At 39.9% G+C, this 21,171-nt stretch overlaps 1 protein-coding gene across 1 annotated transcript; it reads right to left on the minus strand.

The window, feature by feature from the left end:
* Positions 1-703: 703 nt before the first annotated feature.
* On the minus strand, positions 704-1,606 carry LOC127664429 (putative vomeronasal receptor-like protein 4). The gene has a single exon (XM_052156407.1). It carries the CDS (start codon positions 1,604-1,606, stop codon positions 704-706), a length of 903 nt encoding a protein of 300 aa, XP_052012367.1.
* Positions 1,607-21,171: the final 19,565 nt, after the last annotated feature.

Below are 21,171 nucleotides of genomic sequence, written 5' to 3' on the forward strand. Positions count from 1 at the left end.
ACAAAGCATGACACATGGACTCCAATAGGCACATCCCGTAGGTGCCCTCAGTCCCATAGGCCACTTGCCCACAACTCAAGAGTGTGCATAAAGCTGTGTCAAAATATTGGTGACTAGATTTGTCTTGCTCTGATGACTTCACTTGTCTCCCAATTGTCTTCACTCTGCCCTGAAAGCTCAGCTCACATAAGGTCACCTGACCTTTACCACCCCTTTCTTATTTTCCTACTCAGCATCTAAGTGAAAAACAAGTGAAACACTGAATTCTGAAAGTAACATTTCCTTCCATTTTTCCCAGTGATAGTGAGGAGCAAAAAGACCCATAAAAATGATGGTGGAAGAAGAAGATCATAAGAACCCACTTTCCATCCGCCTGGAAACTGTGAACCAGTTTACAGACTGGGTGATGGCCAACTTCTTAAGAAAAGGGAATGTATTATTATAATGTTTAATTTAATGTTGTGATACAATTGTACACTTAGGGAAATGGCATTCTGGTGGGAAATGCTAGTGATACCAGCATTTGGAGTTCTGAGGTATCTGAATTGAGACTGTCCTCCACTGTGTACTGGTTGCCAGGTCAGTCTATGCTACATAGCAAACAGCATATCCCCATCCCTGAAATACATCACAGCAAAACAGTATATGATATATTTACATTTGGCTCATTGAGAATAGCTATAGAATGTGATTTCTAAATGTCTCAGTGAGCATGCAAGGTATTAGGGACACAGACATTTCTGCTGATCAGAACATAGGGGCTGAAACTAGCATAACCAAGTTCTAAAAATGTTTTAATATTTAGTGAAATAGACTCATGTGTTACTGTAAAACCTGTATAGAAAGAGAGAATGAAATCTATCCAATAGAAGAAAAGGAAACAGATCATTAGAATGAGAATTCTCCATGTAGCTCTGATTTCTGGAGGGGAGTTGTTTGCAGACCTGGAGCTGTAAAGGTAGAGGACCTGTTTGTGGTGCTTATACAGATGGAGAGCCATGGACCCACTGCTCCAGCCCATCAGACTCTGAAAGATGACATCACGAAGAGTCATGAGAGAGAGGAAAAGCCACTTGATGATGTGTCTGGATGGTAGCATATAGCAATGACCAATGTACATTATAGCCATAGACCTGTTCAAGCTACTGCCTGCTTTGATGTAGGAGAGCAAGTTGGAACTTATGAGAACATTTACAATCCAAAAAAGGAGGAGAAAGGGAAGAACTTGGCATGATGTCTGTGGTTTGAGTTTTGTCCAAAGGGTGATCCTGGGACTGATGGTGCCAGCCTGGACCACGCTGAGGAGACAGGTGGTGCAGATGGAAAGGCCCCGTGCCATCCTTGCCAGATAAACCATAGCTTTGCAGCCGATATCTCCTAGGAAGTTTCTGAAATAGAACACTGTGGCAAGCTCTTTCAACCCTGTTGTACCAATGATGATCATATTAGAAAATGCTAAGTGGATGAGAATAAGGTCAACTGGCTTTTTCTCAGTCCCCAAGGCAGAAGTGTACCCAAGTCTCACAAACATTAGGATATTCCCAATAATTCCAGGTCCAATAAGAGAAAGGAATATTATTGTGTGGAAAATATTACTCCAGTTCATCTTCTGAATTCATGCACAGCACTAGGGAAAAAATCATTTGAGAGATACACATGAGATTTTCAGTCTATTCTGATGAAATGCATCATTTCAAGTATGTAAACACATAGGGGTTTTCCTCATCATTTCTTTGCTTTCCTGGTTTATCTATTTTCTGTCCCCATGCTAATGATGGTAGCTACAATCAGGGCATTAATTTCAGTTTTCCTGACTTTTCTAAAGATCCTTCTTTATCCTCTACATCAATCAAGTTCTTGTTACCAAGATTTTTCCACAGATAAGCATGGCATCACTTTTTTGTTCATGTCACCCAGTATGACCTCAGGATACTTGACTGTGTGAATTATCCTGGTCCTCTTCACTGCCTCATGTTCAACCATCACTCAATAATGCTGCACTAATAAAAAGCTTTCAGGTTCTCAGAAAGATATGCTGGATCAACTGGACCAGTTTCTTTGGGGGAAATGATATGGTATTCTCCCACCCAAGACCTTTGATCTATTAAGTATAGATAGATTAGTGACCAAGCCAGAATATGAAAGTTCAGCTCATAGGGCTTAAGATGGGACTAAGTGTGGATAAAAAATTATTTTCCCCATCTTCATGGGTAGAATCATGCTATAGGACATTTCTTTTTTAGGCCAATTTATCTTGTTTTTACTCTTTTTTTTCTGAGCACAATTATACCAATAAAACACCAGGAAACCTGTCCTTGTATAACTTAATAAAGTTCTTGCTGATTGTTTTAAGATTGGTTCAGTCTAGTAATGTTCTCAGTCAGGAATCCCTCAGCCTGCCAATCTCCCCAATATCTTATACTGTGAATGTGATCATTTTATGAATGGTATATTTTTTCTGTTCTTTATTTTCTATATTGCAGTAAAAATTGAGTCTTTTGAAATCTATTCCATTTCTTTCACCCCTTGCAAAACACATAGAGCTTAAAATTAGAACTGAAATTTCAATTTGTCCTCTTCAGTTTGGTATCCTCTCCTCATCAAAATTACTTCTGAGTTTCTTTGATAAACCCATGTAACACCAGCAGTTCTCTGTCCACAGGAGCATTTGTGATATCCAAGGCTGATCTTTGCTGAACTGCCATGCCTCGAAGCCCTGTGCCTAGAGTCTCATCTCATGAGCTTTCCCTGACCCCAGAAGTCTGTGTTAGGCTTTCCACACCCTCAGAAGTCTGTTTCCTTTCTTTCTTCTCCCTTGCTGCACTGAGCAGTGAGAATGTCTTAGACACCTAAGACATAAATATTAACATAGTGACTATACAAAAAGGTTATAGGTTGCTCAAGGAAACTGTTGGTTTTCAAACTGCATTTTAAGCACAAAAAGGAATTAATAAGAAAATTTGAAGAAACATTTGAACTAGGCTCTTTTTTTTAAGACTGACAAAGCTCAGTATCCTGGAGAAGTTAATTAAATCTCCATGGCATATTTGGTAAGTATTTGGCACTGTTCCACTTATACGCTAGGCGCTTCCGTACTCCAAGCGATTTAATAAATGTCAGGGGCTATCCTTCAAAAAACTAATCAACGTTTTATTTCGTATCAAAATCCATCTGTATTGATCTGTTTACAATTTGATAGCTTTTAGCAATGCTAGTAGCACAATTTATAATGACAGAATAAATTTTGATTTCCTACACAGTGTCCCATCTACACTGAAACACATACACACACACAAAACACACACACATATACACACACATACATACATGTATATGCTAGGTAAATTGGGAGATTTATTTATTATTAGTAATATGTATTCTATTCTATTATATTTATTCAATGTATATGTCATATAATAAATCATATCAAATTATCAATTTAGAGAATATATATATATATATATATATATATATATATATATATATATATATATATATAACCTTTCTCAACTATTACTCCTTGGAATGTACACAAGAATAAATAGAAAATCAAGCATGGGGGTGTAAACCTTTAATCCCAGCACTCAGAATGCAGAGGCAGTTGGGTATCTGAGAGTTCAAGGCCAACCTGATCTATAAAGCAAATTTTAGAACAACCAGGACTGTTATACAGAAAAACCCTGTGGGGGGGGGGACAGAAACAATTAAGAAATGAAATCTTAGTAAACAACTAATCAATCTGGGATTTTCTTTCAGAAATGGATCATGGACTCTAGGAGGAAAATACAAGACCCAGATGCTTGAGACAGAATAGTCAGTAAACTCGGGAAGGCTAAACTGCAATATCAACAAGCCCAGGCTTTACAATCAGCAAATCCTGTCTGCCAGTTCTGCCTTTCCTAGGTGCTACATGCCTAGCTTAGAATGTTTTACTTGGCTCCTTTAAGACTCACTAATGTAGGGAAGGTACTTTGTACCATGCAGGTGTATTGTGAAGATTCAGTGGAGCAGAGGCACACAGTGCTTAGAGCAGTGTCTGCCCAGTGTTAAACATGCTCCAGTAGGCATTGCTCAAGGATTTTATGTCATGTCAGTTTTCTGCACAATTCTCTGTAATTGCACTGTGTTACATTTGAGTATAGATAAGGAAACTTGAGGAAAAATAAAACCATAAAAAAGAAGAGCAAAGCCCCCATTGTGAGAACGCTAAAGGGCACCTGATGTAAGTAAGATACTGTTGAGTAGAACTTCTCCCTCCTGTGAGGAAAAACACAAAACCTGGAGAAAGTGCAGAGAAGAAAAGCTTCCCTACACTCAAGCTGAAATTTCAGTCCATGTCTCCTGTACCTGCCTGGGCTGTAATGAGCATCCCTGGCTCAGTTCACCTCACACAGCTGCACTCTGCTCCCTCATGGACACAGAAACAATTCTGGATGGCAGGTGGGAAATGAGAGACTGCTTTCTCCCTGCATCTTGTCACCTTCTTCTTTCTCAGTGACAGAGGAACCCAGACCCTCTCTTCAATCACCTCCCCTGACCATCATTACCACACAATGTATCTGTCAATATGAAAGGCAGCTGCAGGCCATTGTGATGTGAAGGAGCACTCACCTGCAGAGTCCTTGCAGGGCTCAGCACGGGTGTCATGATGGCACAGCCAGGCCATTTATCATCCTCAAGCCTTGTGCTCACAGGGACTGTCACTGCTACTAGGATGTCACCAGCAGTAGTTTGGCTCCTCCAGGGGGAATGGCTCCTTCTGTAATCTCTATCCTGGATGCCAGGTCTATGCTCTCCTTGGTGCCCTGTCATTTGCTGAGCCAGAAACTTTCTGGTCCTAATTACAGTGCCTGAGTCTCCTGGCTCCTGGGACTTCCCTTTTCTATTTACACCAAAGCCAGGAAGTGGTTGGGAGAAACTTCTGAGAAACTGAAACTTTTCTTCTTCAAACATTTCAAACAGTTCAATTAGCCTTTTTGCAGAGGGCCCCTGTTGGATTCACAGCACCTGCGTGGTGATTCACAAACATCTGTAACTCCAGTTTCAGGGGATCTAATGCCCTACTCTGACTTCCACAGTCATTAAGCATATCCATGATGCATAGACACATATGCAGGCAAAATAGATACAGGTGAAATACATATTAATAAAACAAATATGTCTAAAACTTTAACAAATAAATAAAACTTTAAAACTTAGAAACATGAGGAAGAAAATATATTCAAGAGCTAGAGTCAGTGTTTAGTCTTGAGGTGTGGTATCCAGTACAGAGAGCAGGGTAGTGCTGAATTTAGGCAGAGGAGTCAACTTCCCTACTGAAAGAGTTCATTATTTCTTTTCTTCTTTGTTTCTCTTCTCTCCACTAGCTCAACATTTTTGCTGAAGGTCTAATATGGATTGCTGTCTTTATGGTCTATATCCTGAATTTATCTCTTTCATCATGTTTTCTGAGATCTTAATAAGGTTACTGATTTTTAAAAACATTTTTCTTTTGTTCAGCATATGAAACATTTTGTTGTTTCCATGCATTGTATAACAATGTGAACTCAGGGAGACTCCAAGGGTGGATTCTTAAAAGAAGTTGTCATTTAAATCAAATCTGCATGGGATGAAGCAATACGATAAAAAAATCAGACCTAATGAAGCCCAGAATCTCACTGAAATCATGTGAGTAAATTCTGTAAGGTACAATGATGGAGCAAGCATCATAAAACAAGGTACAGTGGAAAATGAAGAAAAGGAAATTCTCTGATGGTTGGCTGTAAGGCTCTGCAAAGCTCTGGCAAGGCCTCTCAGCAGACAGCCATATATGCTCCTTTCAGCAAGAATTTCTTGGCATCCACAATAATATCTAGGTTTGGTGACTGTATGTAGGATGAACCCACAAGGAGGACAGTTTCTGCATGACCTTTCCTTCAGTCCCTGCTATACACTTTATCTCCATATTTACTCCTGTGAGTATTTTGTTCCCCTTCTCAGAAGAACTGAAGCAACCACACTTTGGACTTCCTTCTTGAGCTTCAGGTGATCTGTAAATTGTGTCTGGGGTATTTCAAGCTTCCGGGCTAATATCCACTTATCAGAGATTGCATGCCATGTGTATTCTTTTGTGATTGGGTTACTTCACTCAGGATGATATTTTCCACTTCCATCCACTTGCCTAAGAATTTCATGAATTCATCATTTTTAATAGCTGAGTAGTACTCCATTGTATAAATATACCACATTTTTCTGTATCCATTACTCTGTTTAAGGACATCTGGGTTATTTACAGCTTCTGGCTATTATAAATAAGGCTACTATGAACATGGTGGAGCATGTGTCCTTATTACATGTTGGAGCATTTTCTGCGTATATGCACAGGAGAGGTATAGGTGGTTTCTCAGGTAGTACTATGTCTACCTGAGGAGTTGCCAAACTGATTTCCAGAGTGGTTGTACCAGCTTGCAGTCCCACCATCAATGAAGGGGTGTTCCTCTTTCTCCACATCCTTGCCAGCATCTGCTATCCCCTGAGTTTTTGATTTTAGGCATTCTGACTGGTGGGAGGTGGAATCTCAGGATTGTTTTGATTTGCATTTCCCTAATAACTTCAGATGTTGAACATTTCTTTAGATGCGTCTTGGGCATTCAATATTCCTCAGCTGAAAATTCTTCCTTTAGCTCTGTACCCCATTTTTAGTAAGGTTATTTGATTCTCTGGAGTCCAACTTATTGAGTACTTTGTATATATTGGATATTAGGCCTCTATCAGATGTATGATTGGTAAAGGTCTTTTCCCAATCTGTTGGTTGTTATTTTGTCCTATTGACGGGGTCCTTTACCTTACAGAAGCTTTGCAATTTTATGAGGCCCTATTTGACAATTCTGAATCTTAGAGCATAAGATATTGGTGTTCTGTTCAGGAAAATTTTCCCTTTGCCCATGTATTTGAGGCTTTTCTCCACTCACTCCTTTATAAGTTTCAGTGTATCTGGTTTTATGTGGAGGTCCTTGATCCACTTGGACTTGAGCTTTGTTCAAGGAGATAAGAATGGGTCAATTTGCATTTTTCTGCATGCTGATCTCTAGTTGAACCAGCACCATTTATTTAAAAAGCTGTCTTTTTTCCACTGGATGTTTTTTAGCTTTTTTGTCAAATATCAAGTGGGTTCATTTCTGGGTCTTCATTTCTATTCCATTGATCTACCTGCCTGTCTCTGTACCAATACCATAAAGTTTTATCACCATTGCTCTGTAATACAGTCTGTGGTCAGAGATGGTGATACGTCCCCCACCCCACTGAAGTTCTTTTATTGTTGAGAATAGTTTTTGCTATCCTGGGTTTTTTTATTATTTCAAATGAATTTGCAAATTTCTCTTTCTAACTCTATGAAGAATTGAGTTGGAATTTTGATGGGGACTGCATTGAATCTCTGTATTGCTTTTGGCAAGATGGCCATTTTTACTATATTAATCTTGCCAATCCATGAGCATAGAAGATCTTTACATCTTCTGAGATCTTCAATTTCTTTCTTCAGAGACTTGAAGTTCTTCTCATACAGATCTTTCACTTGCTTGGTTAGAGTCATACCAAGGTGTGTAACATTTTTTGTGACTATTGTGAAGGATGTTGTTTCCCAAATTTCTTTATTTCCAGGAGCCATCCTCACTTGGATCTCAATGCCAAGAGCTCTCGATAACAGGAGCCATCCCCACCTAGATCTCGATGCCAGGAGATCTCGATACCAGGAGTCATTCCCACTTAGATTTCAATGCCAGGAGCCATTCTTGCTTAGATCTTAAAACCCCCTCCTCTTGAAGCTCATCTGTGGATAGTTACTATAGCAGCTCCTTTCCACTTCACCTCCTCATGACCCCCTTTATCATGCCAAAATTCCAACAGCAATAACTAGCCTTTCCCAGAAATAATGAGAAACTGTTTCTTAGAAATGATGCCAGCCACCTGAGATTGTTCCCCCTTAACCTCTCCCTATACCATTACCCTTCCCTTTATATTGCCTTGTGTAAAAAATAAAATTTGAGAGCTTGATCGGAATACAGACTTGCTGTCCATCTCTCGTGTCTCTTGTCTCTCGCCTTTTTTACGTATTCTGTGTGCCCTGTTGACTGTCCTGCAGGTTGGGACACTTTCCAGCATGTTTATCCTTTGAAAAGAGGAAGGTTCCTGATTTATTTGAATTAATTTCATATATGGCCACTTTGCTGAAGTTGTTTATCAGCTTTAGAAGTTCTCTGGTGGAATTTTTGGGGTCACTTAAGTATACAATCATATCATCTGCAAATAGTGATATTTTGACTTCTTTTATTCTAATTTGTATCCCTTTGATCTCCTTTTGTTGTCTAATTGCTCTAGCTAGAACTTCAAGTACTATATTAGAGAGGGAGAGAGTAGGCAGCCTTGTCTGGTCCCTGATTTTAATGGGACTGGGTAAAGTTTCTCTCCATTTAGTTTGATGTTGGCTACTGGTTTCCTGTATATTGCTTTCATGTTTAGGTATTGGCCTTGAATTCCTGATTTTTCCAAGACAATTGGACTGAGTGTGTAGGGGGTCCCCCATGGAAGAGTTGGAGAAATGTCTGTAGGAGCTGAAGTGGTTTGTGGCCTCATAGAAAGAATAACAATATCTACCAACTAGACCCCCCCCCCCAGAGCTTCCAGGGCCTAAGCCATCAACCAAGGAGTACACATGACTCCAACTGCATATGTAATGGAGGATTGTCTTGTCTGGCATCAGTGGGAGGAGAAGTCCTTGGTCCTCATGCCAATTAGGGGAATCAATGGCTGGGAGGTATGAGTGGGGTTGTTGGAAGAACAGCCTCATAGAAGCAGGGAGAGGGAGGATAGAATAGGGGTTTCTGGGAGGGAACTAACTGTATAAGGGGATAACATTTGAAATGTAAATAAAGCAAATATCCTATTAAAAACATAAAAAAGGAAAAAAGAAAAGTGAATTCTCTAGGAAACTTTGATAAAGTTTCTGGATGAAGCACTGAGATGGCCTCCTGCAAAGGCCGCCCTGGAGCTGTGATGAGAGCTGATCCTGAACACAGGGACAGATGCTCAAGACTGCTGGGGACGTCTGTCAGTGGAATGTCAGCTTTCTGTCCCTATGCTTTTCCATCTCAAGTAAGAAGAGAAGGCCTTTGGGTTCATCCATCCCAGTTCTATGATCAACCAAAGAGAGACCAACATTTGTGCTTCTGAGGGAAACTGCCATATGCAAGTGAATCAGTGAACTATCAGATTCACTCTCCACAATGGCTGAGGAGTTCTTATACCCAGCAATGTTTGGTTGGCAATATTTATATCTTCATAGCTTTCAGAGTTTTCTGTCACCATAAAAGAGCAGCAAAACTTCATATTCTAAAGTTATTACCATGTCAGGGAACAACAAGCCCTCTGTGGATTCTCGGTGCCTCATATGCAATTTCATCTCATCCTACACAATCACTTCATTTGACTCACAAATTATCCTAGGCTTAATCATGTACTATTTACTGTACTGCTTTTATGTAAGTTTGACATTTCTTTACAGATTTTTTTCCTCTTTTTTTTATTCGATATAATTTATTTACATTTCAAATGATTTCCCTTTTCTAGCCCACCCACTCCCCAAAAGTCCCATAAGTCCCCTTCTCTTCCCCTGTCCTCCCACCCACCCCTTCCCACTTCTCTGTTCTGGTTTTGCCGAATACTGTTTCACTGAGTCTTTCCAGAACTAGGGGCCACTCCTCCTTTCTTCTTGTACCTCATTTGATGTGTGGATTATGTTTTGGGTATTCCAGTTTTCTAGGTTAATATCCACTTATGAGTGAGTGCATACCATGATTCACATTTTGAGTCTGGGTTACCTCATTTAGTATGATATTCTCTAGCTCCATCCATTTGCCTAAGAATTTCATGAATTCCTTGTTTCTAATGGCTGAATAGTACTCCATTGTGTAGATATACCACATTTTTTGCATCCACTCTTCTGTTGAGGGATACCTGGGTTCTTTCCAGCATCTGGCAATTATAAATAGGGCTGCTATGAACATAGTAGAACATGTATCCTTATTACATGGTGGGGAGTCTTCTGGGTATATGCCCAGGAGTGGTATAGCAGGATCTTCTGGAAGTGAGGTGCCCAGTTTTCAGAGGAACCGCCAGACTGATTTCCAGAGTGGTTGTACCAATTTGCAGCCCCACCAGCAGTGGAGGAGTGTTCCTTTTTCTCCACATGCTCTCCAATACCTGCTGTCTCCTGAATTTTTAATCTTAGCCATTCTGACTGGTGTAAGATGAAATCTTAGGGTTGTTTTGATTTGCATTTCCCTAATGACTAATGAAGTTGAGCATTTTTTAAGATGCTTCTCCGCCATCCGAAGTTCTTCAGGTGAGAATTCTTTGTTTAACTCTGTACCCCATTTTTTAATAGGGTTGTTTGGTTTTCTGGAGTCTAACTTCTTGAGTTCTTTATATATATTGGATATTAGCCCTCTATCTGATGTAGGATTGGTGACGATCTTTTCCCAATTTGTTGGTTGCCGATTTGTCCTCTTGATGGTGTCCTTTGCCTTACAGAAACTTTGTAATTTTATGAGGTCCCATTTGTCAATTCTTGCTCTTAGAGCATACGCTATTGATGTTCTGTTCAGAAACTTTCTCCCTGTACCGATGTCCTCAAGGGTCTTCCCCAGTTTCTTTTCTATTAGCTTCAGAGTGTCTGGCTTTATGTGGAGGTCCTTGATCCATTTGGATTTAAGCTTAGTACAAGGAGACAAGGATGGATCAATTCGCATTCTTCTGCATGCTGACCTCCAGTTGAACCAGCACCATTTGTTGAAAAGGCTATCTTTTTTTCCATTGGATGTTTTCAGCCTCTTTGTCGAGGATCAAGTGGCCATAGGTGTGTGGGTTCATTTCTGGATCTTCAATCCTGTTCCATTGATCCTCCTGCCTGTCACTGTACCAATACCATGCAGTTTTTAACACTATTGCTCTGTAGTATTGCTTGAGGTCAGGGATACTGATTCCCCCAGAATTTCTTTTGTTGCTGAGAATAGTTTTAGCTATCCTGGGTTTTTTGTTGTTCCAGATGAATTTGATAATTGCTCTTTCTAACTCTGTGAAGAATTGAGTTGGGATTTTGATAGGTATTGCATTGAATCTGTATAGTGCTTTAGGCAAAATGGCCATTTTAACTATATTGATTCTACCGATCCATGAGCATGGGAGGTTTTCCCAATTTTTGAGGTCTTCTTCCATTTCCTTCTTCAGAGTCTTGAAGTTCTTGTCATACAGATCTTTCACATGTTTGGTAAGAGTCACCCCAAGGTACTTTATACTGTTTGTGGCTATTGTGAAGGGGGTCATTTCCCTAATTTCTTTCTCAGCCTGTTTATCCATTGAGTATAGGAAGGCCACTGATTTGTTTGAGTTGATTTTATAACCTGCCACTTTGCTGAAGTTGTTTTTCAGCTGTAGGAGCTCTCTAGTGGAGTTCTTTGGGTCACTTAGGTAGATGATCATGTCGTCTGCAAATAATGATAGTTTGACTTCTTCCTTTCCAATTTGTATCCCTTTGACCTCCTTATGTTGTCGAATTGCCCGAGCTAGTACCTCAAGTACAATATTGAAAAGATAAGGAGAAAGGGGGCAGCCTTGTCTGGTCCCTGATTTCAGTGGGATTGCTTCAAGTTTCTCTCCATTTAGTTTGATGCTGGCTACCGGTTTGCTGTATATTGCTTTTACTATGTTTAGGTATGGGCCTTGAATTCCTGTTCTCTCCAAGACTTTAAGCATGAAAGGATGCTGAATTTTGTCAAATGCTTTTTCAGCATCCAATGAAATGACCATGTGGTTTTGTTCTTTGAGTTTGTTTATGTAGTGGATTGTATTGATGGATTTCCGTATATTGAACCAACCCTGCATTCCCGGAATAACGCCTACTTGATCATGGTGGATGATCGTTTTGATGTGTTCTTGGATTCGGTTGGCAAGAATTTTATCGAGTATTTTTGCATCGATGTTCATAAGGGAAATAGGTCTGAAGTTCTCTTTCTTTGTTGGATCTTTTTGTGGCTTTGGTATCAGCGTAATTGTGGCTTCGTAGAAGGAATTGGGTAGTGTTCCTTCTGTTTCTATTTTGTGGAATAGTTTGAAGAGTATTGCTGTTAACTCTTCTTTGAAGGTCTGGTAGAATTCTGCACTGAAGCCATCTGGTCCTGTGCTTTTTTTTGGTTGGAAGACTTTCTATGACTCCTTCTATTTCTTTAGGCATTATGGGACTGTTTAGCTGGTCTAGTTCGTCCTGATTTAATTTTGGTATTTGGTATCTGTCAAGGAAATTGTCCATTTCCTCCAGATTCTCCAGTTGTGTTGAGTACAGGCTCTTGTAGTAGGATCTGATGATTTTGTGGATTTCCTCAGTTTCCGTTGTTATATCTCCCCTTTCATTTCTTTTTTTTTTTTTTTCATACTGTCAGCTTACAGAGGGCAACCCTTTGCCTTAGCAGCAGCCTGGATTATTTAGAGATTTCCATGGGACCCATGGTCAACAACTTAATTGAACACAACCCAATCCCACTACTGCAAGCCTCGTTTGCTGATATGGCCAGTTGAGACTTCAGAGCCCCTCTTCCTAGGAAACCTTATTAGACTCACCTTCATATATTTTAGCATCATTATACTAGGTTTCCATGTCATCTCTCCAGTGCCTCTCATTTCTAGCTGCCTCACTCCACATTCTCTCCCTCTACCCTACATCACCCGCTCTTCCTGTTCTGTCCTCTCCCACCTCTACTCTGCTCATAAACTCTATTCTATCTCCCCTTCCTGGGAGACTCGTGTGTACCCCCAGACCATTCCTCCTTACCTATTCTTAAACTAGAAAAGAAAGCTACATTTTCTAACATTTTTCCATGTAATCATATCATGTAAAAACAGTGTAGGTTAAAGTGCAGATAAACATTTCTATGGATATAGAGTTTATCCATATATTTCCTCCCACAGCATCCGTAAAAGGAAGGGGGCATTCTAATTTTTCTGCACAGTTACTTTACATACTTCTGTCAGGTAGTTCATAAATGAAAGAATAAATAAGAGAATAATAGCTCCACCTCGTGAGTCCGCATGTTCAAAAAGGTTCTGAGGTTCTTCTAATAAATTCACAGGATTGAGAACTGAAGACCACTGAATGCCATTAAACATGGCTTAAGTGAAGCAACGTGTCTTAGGGGAAGACGAAATAGTAACCAGATAAGGATATCCGTTGTTATATCTCCCTTTTCATTTCTAAGTTTGTTAATTTGGATACTTTCTCTGTGCCCTTTGGTCAGTCTTGCTAAGGGTTTATCTATCTTGTTGATTTTCTCAAAGAACCAGCTCCTGGTTTTGTTGATTTTTTGTATGGTTCTCTTTGTTTCTACTTGATTGATTTCGGCCCTGAGTTTGATGATTTCCTGCCTTCTACTCCTCCTGGGTGAATAGCTTCTTTTTGTTCTAGGGCTTTCAGGTGTGTCATTAAGCTGGTAATGTATGCTCTCTCCATTTTTTTTTGGAGGCATTCAGGGCTATGAGTTTTCCTCTTAGCACTGCTTTCATTGTGTCCCATAGATTTGGGTATGTTGTGTTTTCATTTTCGTTGTGTTCTAAAAAGTCTTTAATTTCTTTCTTTATTTCTTCCTTGACCAAGGTATCATTGAGTAGAGTATTGTTCAGTTTCCACGTGTATGTGGGTTTTCTGTTGTTTCTGTTGCTATTGAAGACCACTTTTACTCCATAGTGATCAGATAGGAGGCATGGGATTAGTTCTATCTTCTTATATTTGTTGAGGTCTGTCTTGTGACCAATTATATGGTCGATTTTGGAGAAGGTACCATGAGGTGCTGAGAAAAAGGTATATTCTTTTGTTTTAGGATAGAATGTTCTATATATATCTGTTAAATCTAATTGGTCCAAAGCTTCAATTAGTTTCATTGTGTCCCTGTTTAGTTTCTGTTTTCCTGATCGGTCCATTGAGGAAAGTGCAGTGTTGAAGTCACCCACAATTATTGTGTTAGGTGCAATGTGTGCTTTGAGTTTTAATAAAGTTTCTTTTACAAAAGAGGGTGCCCTTGCATTTGGGGCATAGATGTTCAGGATTGACAGTTCTTCTTTTTGTATTTTTCCTTTGACCAGCAAGAAGTGACCCTCAGGGTCTCTTTTGATGACTTTGGGTTGAAAGTCAATTTTATCTGATATTAAAATGGCTACTCCAGCTTGTTTCCTGAGACCATTTGCTTGTAAAATTGTCTTCCAGCCTTTTACTCTAAGGTAGTGTTTGTCTTTGACCCTGAGGTGTGTTTCCTGTAAGCAGCAAAATGTAGGGTCCTGTTTACGTATCCAGTCAGTTAGTCTGTGTCTTTTTATTGGGGCATTAAGTCCATTGATGTTAAGAGATATTAAGGAATAGTGATTGTTACTTCCTATCATTTTTGATGTTATTTTTTAAATTTGAATGCTTAACTTCTTTTGGGTTTGATGAAAGGTTACTATCTTGCTTTTTCCAGGGTGAAGTTTCCCTCCTTGTATTGGTGTTGTCCTCCTATTATCCTTTTTAGGGCTGGGTTTGTGGATAGATATTGGGTAAACTTGGTTTTGTCATGAAATATCTTAGTTTCTCCATCTATGGTGATTGAGAGTTTTGCTGGATATAGTAGTTTTGGTTGGCATTTGTGTTCTCTTAGAGTCTACATGAGATCTGCCAAGGACCTTCTAGCCTTCATAGTCTCAGGTGAAAAGTCTGCTGTGATTCTGATAGGTCTTCCTTTATATGTTACTTGGCCTTTTTCTCTTACTGCCTTTAGTATTCTTTCTTTGTTTAGAACATTTGGTGTTTTGATTATTATGTGACGGGAAGTATTTCTGTTCTGGTCCAGTCTGTTTGGAGTTCTGTAGGCTTCTTGTATATTCATGGGCATCTCTCTCTTTAGGTTAGGGAAGTTTTCTTCCATAATTTTATTGAAGATATTTGCTGGCCCTTTAAGATGTAAATCTTCACTCTCATCTATGCCTATAATCCTTAGGTTTGGTCTTCTCATTGTGTCCTGGATTTCCTGGATATTTTGGGTTACAAGCTTTTTGCATTTTGCATTTTCTTTAACTGTTGAGTCCATGGTTTCTATGGAATCTTCAGCATCTGAGATTCTTTCTTCTATCTCTTGTATTCTGTTGTTGATATTTGCATCTCTGTCCCCTGATTTCTTCCCAAGGCTTTCTATCTCCAAAGTTGTCTCCCTTTGAGTTTTCTTAGTTGTTTCTAATTCTTATTTTAGATCCTGGATGGTTTTGCTTAGTCCTTCACTTGCTTGTTTGTGCTTTCCTGTAATTCTTTAAGAGATTTTTGTGTTTCCTCTTTCATGACCTCAGCCTGTTGACCAAAGTTCTCTTGTATTTCTTTAAGAGATTTTTGTGTTTCGTCTTTCATGACCTCAGCCTGTTGACCAAAGTTCTCCTGTATTTCTTTAAGTGTTTTTTGCATTTCCTCCTTGTTGGCTTTTGTATTCTCCTGGATTTCTTTCAATGATTTTTGTGTTTCCCTTGCAAGGGCTTCTAACTTTTGATCCATTTTCTCCTGAATTTCTTTAAGTATGTCCTTTATGTGTTCCTGTACCAGTATCATGACCAGTGATTTTAAATCCAAATCTTGTTTTACTGGTGTGATGGGGTATCCAGGACATGTTGGTAGAGGAGAATTGGGTTCAGATGTTGCCATATTGCCTTGATTTCTATTAGTGACATTCCTGTGTTTGCCTTTTGCCATCTAGTTCTCACTGGTGTTAGTTTGTCTTTTCAGTGCTGGACTCACCAGTGCAAGCTGCCCCTTCCCAGTTGGCCTCTGGTGCACAGCTTACCTGCTGCACTGCTTGTAGACAGGGTGCTGCTGCCCAGGCTGTTCAGATCCCGAAGCAGGCACCTGAAGGCTCCCGCTGGGGCCCGCTCGATTCACTGGAGGACACTGACTTCTCCCAGCTGGCCGCCCGGAAGCCCAGCTAGCCTCTTGCAGGACATGGAGATGTGGTGCTGCCGCCCAGGCTGATCTGGATCCGGAAGCGGAGAGAGTAGAGCTGAGGGCTTCCGCCTGAGGCCTTGCCCCAGATTGTGTCTGTGGACCAGATGGAGCCCGTGTGCACCCCCAGGGAGTGCCGACGTTGTATGCTGCTGTGACCTCCCCTGTGTTCTGCTCACTCCGCTGGGCAGCCGATCCGCCAACCGGGCTGGCACACACAAGGTTAGCCTGGCTGCCCAGTCCCTGAGTTCAGGCAAAAGCCTGGGAGGCCAAGGTCTGAGCAAAGTTCCCCTAGGGCTATGACTGTTAATTGGGTCAGCCAGGTGACTAGGATGGTGGGCGTGCACGTCCGAGCTCCCTGAAAGCACTGGGAGAGTCTGCTTTGCTAACAACCTCCTGGGCGGGTTGACTCACAGATGGCCCACCAAGCCGCCCAGTTCTTGGGGTCAGTCCTGTGCCTTTTGGGGCCTAGACCCCCGCTTTGTTAGCCTCAGGCTATGCCTGTTACAGGTCTGCCTGCCAGAGCTCTCTGTCGTCCTGCAGGCAAAATGGCGGCGCGCGCACAGGCCTGGGCAAATAACCTCCTGGCTGGGTTGGCTCCCTGATGGCCCCCCGACCAGCCCAGGGCCTGGGTGCAGGCCAACGCCCGTCGGGCTCAGACCACCGCGGTGTTGGCCTCGGATTATGTTTGTGTACCTCAGTCTGTCCGATCCCTGGAGTCCGAAATCAAGATGGATGCACCTCTCCTGACTGGTGGGAGGCCGAGTTCTGAAGTGGCTTACGTGCAGGAAAGGCGCCGCACAACTGCAGCTGCTTGCCTCCCGGCTGGTCAGCGAAGGTCAGTGGTCGTGGGCGCAGGGCCTAACTGGACCCTGTGTCGCCTTGGTTCCACTGCTGACGGCCCTTCAGCTGGACCAGCCACTGCTGCACTGCCGCTGCCACCGCCGCCGCCGGAAGTCAAATCACAATTTCTTTACAGATTTATTTTCGGATTTTGACTTTGCTAGATCTTCGGAAAGAGATTTAAGCAGCAACTCTTCTTATTCAAACAGGACTCTTTTGTTCAGAACATATTTCCCTGTGTCTACATCTTAAAGTGTTTTCTCTGCATTTCTGTCCTGTAGTCTCAGAGGTTGGGGCTTCACACTATGGCATATGGTTCATCTTGAACTATTTTACACATGATAAGAAATAGAGTCCAATATTAGCCTGGAAAACTGGAATACCCAAAACATAATCCACATATCAAATGAGGTACAAGAAGAACGGAGGAGTGGTCCCTAGTTCTGGAAAGACTCAGTGTAGCAGTATAAGGCAAAACCAGAACAGGGAAGTGGGAAGGGGTGGGTGGGAGAACAGGGGGAGGGAAGGGGGCTTATGTGACTTTCAGGGAGTGGGGGGGGGGCAGAAAAGGGGAAATCATTTGAAATGTAAATAAAAAATATATCGAATAAAAAAAAAAAAGAAACAAACTACCAAGGCTGGGAAATAAAATGGTTAATTTTCCAAATTTAAAAAAAAAAAAGAGAGATGAGTCCAAGACTTATTCTTTATATATTGATTTCTAATGTTCTCAACAGTATTTGTTGAAGAGATTGTCTTTTCCCCCAAAGCATTTCTGTCCATTTTTGTAGAGAATCAGATGGATGGGGATGCATGGGTGTATATGTTGATTCTCTACTTCATCTCCTTCATCTACATCTCTTTCCTTTGTGCCATTTATTTACATGGTGTTTGTTTTACATGTTGCTATGTTATAGTTGGAAGATGTGTATTATGACACCCTCAAAATTATTCTTTTTAATCAATATTATTCAGGACACTTGAGAACTTGCATACATTTATGTAAATTTTAGGAATGTTTTTCTATTTTCATGCTATTCTTTGTTGTTCTACAGCTTTGAGGTGTGTCACTATGCTACTACTGTGAGATCTCTCCAAGTCTTTTATGTAGTCACTTAGTGCTATGAACCTGCCTCTTAGAATCACCTTTATTGTTCTATTGAATCTCATAGGTTTGGGTATATTGTGCTTTTATTGTTAATCAATTATATCCAGTCATGGATTGTCCTGTTTCCATATATAGTTTGTATATGTTTTGTCATTTTCATTCATGTTGCAAGATAGGAGGCAAGGTGTTATTTCAATTTTATATTTGTTGAGTCTTAAACACATCCTAGTATGTGTTTAATATAGGAGAAAATTCCATGCACTGCTAATAAAAAAAAGCATATTTTTAGTGTTTGTTTAGAATGTTCTATAGATACTAGATTGTAGGAGACCACCGGAATCAGACATGTCTTTCTCTGGCCTGAGTGGGGTCAAGGTGGGGGCATTAGTCACGGGAAGTGGTCTGGTCAGTCTGGAACTGTTACTGCTGACTGTACCCTGAGCTCTCGATGAGGCACAGTGTGCTCATGTATACTTTAGATTCTCTCCAAGGTCAGGTTGTTTTTCTTTACTGGTTGCTTACCACATCCTGTTTTACTTTTTGCTGCCAAATGTTTTACCATATAATGGCTAATGTGAACCTTTATTAAACAAGACTTGATCAGAATCCTGTCTTGTCTCAATTTCTCATGCTTCTTGCCCCCTAGGTCCTCACTCCACCCCTCAGGAACCTGTTTGAGAATCCGCAGGAGGGTTCACTAGATAATTCCATTAGATACATGATGTTATTTAACTCCAGTGCTTTTTGTTTACTCTTTGTCTAGAAGATTGAGAGAGGGCTATTGAAGACTTCTAAGGTCATTGTCTGCTGCTTAATATGTGATTTTCAGTATAGTGGTGTTTCTTCTCCAAACTTATATTCCCTTTGTTTAGTGTATAAATGTTTAGATTTGTAGTATCCTTTGGCCAATTTTTTCTTTAATAAGTATGCAGGGTTCATTGCTACTTCTGATTAGTTTTGGTTTGAAGTCTGTTTTGTCAAATATTAAAATTCCCATGCCTACTTATACTCAGGCACTTTCTGAACTCAAGAGCTTAGTTACCTGTGTCTATATTCTTGTTGCATAGGATAAGTACAACCTTGAAAAGATGCTGTAGCAGATGTGGGATCTAATTTACTTAACATATCACTTACTATGAAATGCTCAAATTATGAAAAAAAAATACTGTTAGTCTCTTGGTTGTAAGATCCAATACTAATTTCAGAGATGAAGAGAGAAACCAATTTGGAGAGTCATTTGGCTCATTCTGTTCATTTGAATGGCCAGGAGACAAACTCTTCTGAATGACATTCAGTAGGGTCTTCAGTGTCTCCTCTGCAGTGCTGCAGTAAACCCTCAGGCTTCTAATGATCTAGTAAGTGATGTGTACCATACATAAGGAACAGTACATTAATGTCAATTTTATCTAGGTACATCTCGATTGACATGGTAATGATTGGGTTACTTTTCATATACACTTCTCCTTCCTCTCTGAGAAACCAATTACAAATTTTAGATTAAGGAAAGTGTCTGTCCTTTGAACAACGTTGTTCCTAGACTATAAAAATTACATGCTCATATTGACTCAGTTGACTGTTGGGAAGAGACACTAATTTTATAGTTAACAATATTGGATAAGTTTTTCATCTCTGGAATAGCAAGACAAAAAAAATTATTGAAAGACAGGAGAGATGGCTCAGTGGTTAAGAGCATTGGTTGCTCTACCAGAAGACTATGATTTAATTCCCCAGCACCCACATGCCACTCAATACTACTCTGTAACTCCTGTTCCAGAGGTTCCAACATCCTTATACAAACACATGGTCAGGCAAAACACCAATGTACATAAAAATAAATAAAATATAACTTTCTTAGATCAAGTAATAGTTTTCTGAAACAAGTAATCAGGGGCACACAGATTACTGACACCTAAGGACTATCACTCAGTTGGTCGAAAATATAGTTCAAGATTCATGAGAGTTACATCTTGTAATGAGACATTCTGGATTCCAAATGCCAATTTACCCCATAGAAATAGGGTACATTAGATGACTTCAAACTCATAGTTCCCAACTACAAGCTAGTGATGTGTGTGTTACTATGCAGTTGTATTATAAGGACTCATCTGACTGAGGTATGTTGAACTTAAGTGAACACAAAATATTAAAAAGGATTTCCTCACAAAATTGTTTGCACTGCTTTGTTATGTGTCCATTCTTGTATTTTTGCCAAAATTCTTTATCATTGTAGACTGTATAATATTTTTCATATTTTAGGTATAGGAAAGAAAATTTCAGAGTAAATAAATTCATAATAAGAGATGTTAAAGCACCCCATGCTGAAAAGGCTGAATAATACCAGAAATGAAACATGAGTTTACATGAGATTTCAAGTATGTGAAAACAAAACATACAAATGTGTGAAGACAATGCAAGGAATGAGTGTCTGCAAACAACCACTTGTATCAGTGAGTTGAAGTTATTTGATAATAGCCTATCTCCATGAAAACATCTATTCAGAACAGAACATTCATCCTGCTCCTAAAAGAGGGCTCAGTTCAAAGCCAAGGAGCAGATGCCAGTTTACAACCTTGTCACATCAAATCAAACACATCTATCTTACTACATTTTGAATCCTATACTTCTATCATTGTTTACCTATTGGTTAAAATTAACACTATATCTTTCCATATGAATAGTTTTTGAATGTATCATTATTTACAAATTCCATATATATTACATTGTATAGCAAAGTCTTATGCTAATACTTAAGTCATTGAACACTTAGATGTACAATTTTGTTCCTTTTGTAGTGTTCAATCAGATCAAGTGGACCTGATGGACCTTTCTATGCCTTAGTAAAGGAAATATAGGCAAAACCAAACCAAACAATATCAACAACAAAACATCAAATGTAGCTACAATGCTAAAGATAGCTGAAGGATCATCTTGCTATCTCCTATTGGAACAATTATAATGAAAGGCACATCTCTCTTCTTCATCAAGGCATCTGAACACAGAATAGGATATCTGATGCCATTGTTGGATATGATTTCTAGAACAGCTCAAAGCTGCAGATCAGGATTACCATTTAAGAACATTGTATTCTTAAGTTAGTCATACATGCAACATAGCTGATATAAGTATCTTTCAAAGGTATTAATATGAGGAATAAAAGAGGCATTTTTTCCAATGCCTTTCTCTATGT

The sequence above is a fragment of the Apodemus sylvaticus genome, chromosome 14 (assembly GCF_947179515.1).
Source record: "Apodemus sylvaticus chromosome 14, mApoSyl1.1, whole genome shotgun sequence".
Taxonomy (NCBI): domain Eukaryota; kingdom Metazoa; phylum Chordata; class Mammalia; order Rodentia; family Muridae; genus Apodemus; species Apodemus sylvaticus.

Coding starts and splice junctions, on each gene's coding strand:
- LOC127664429 (XM_052156407.1), bottom strand. CDS start 1,606: ATGAACTGGAGTAATATTTTCCACACAATAATATTCCTTTCTCTTATT.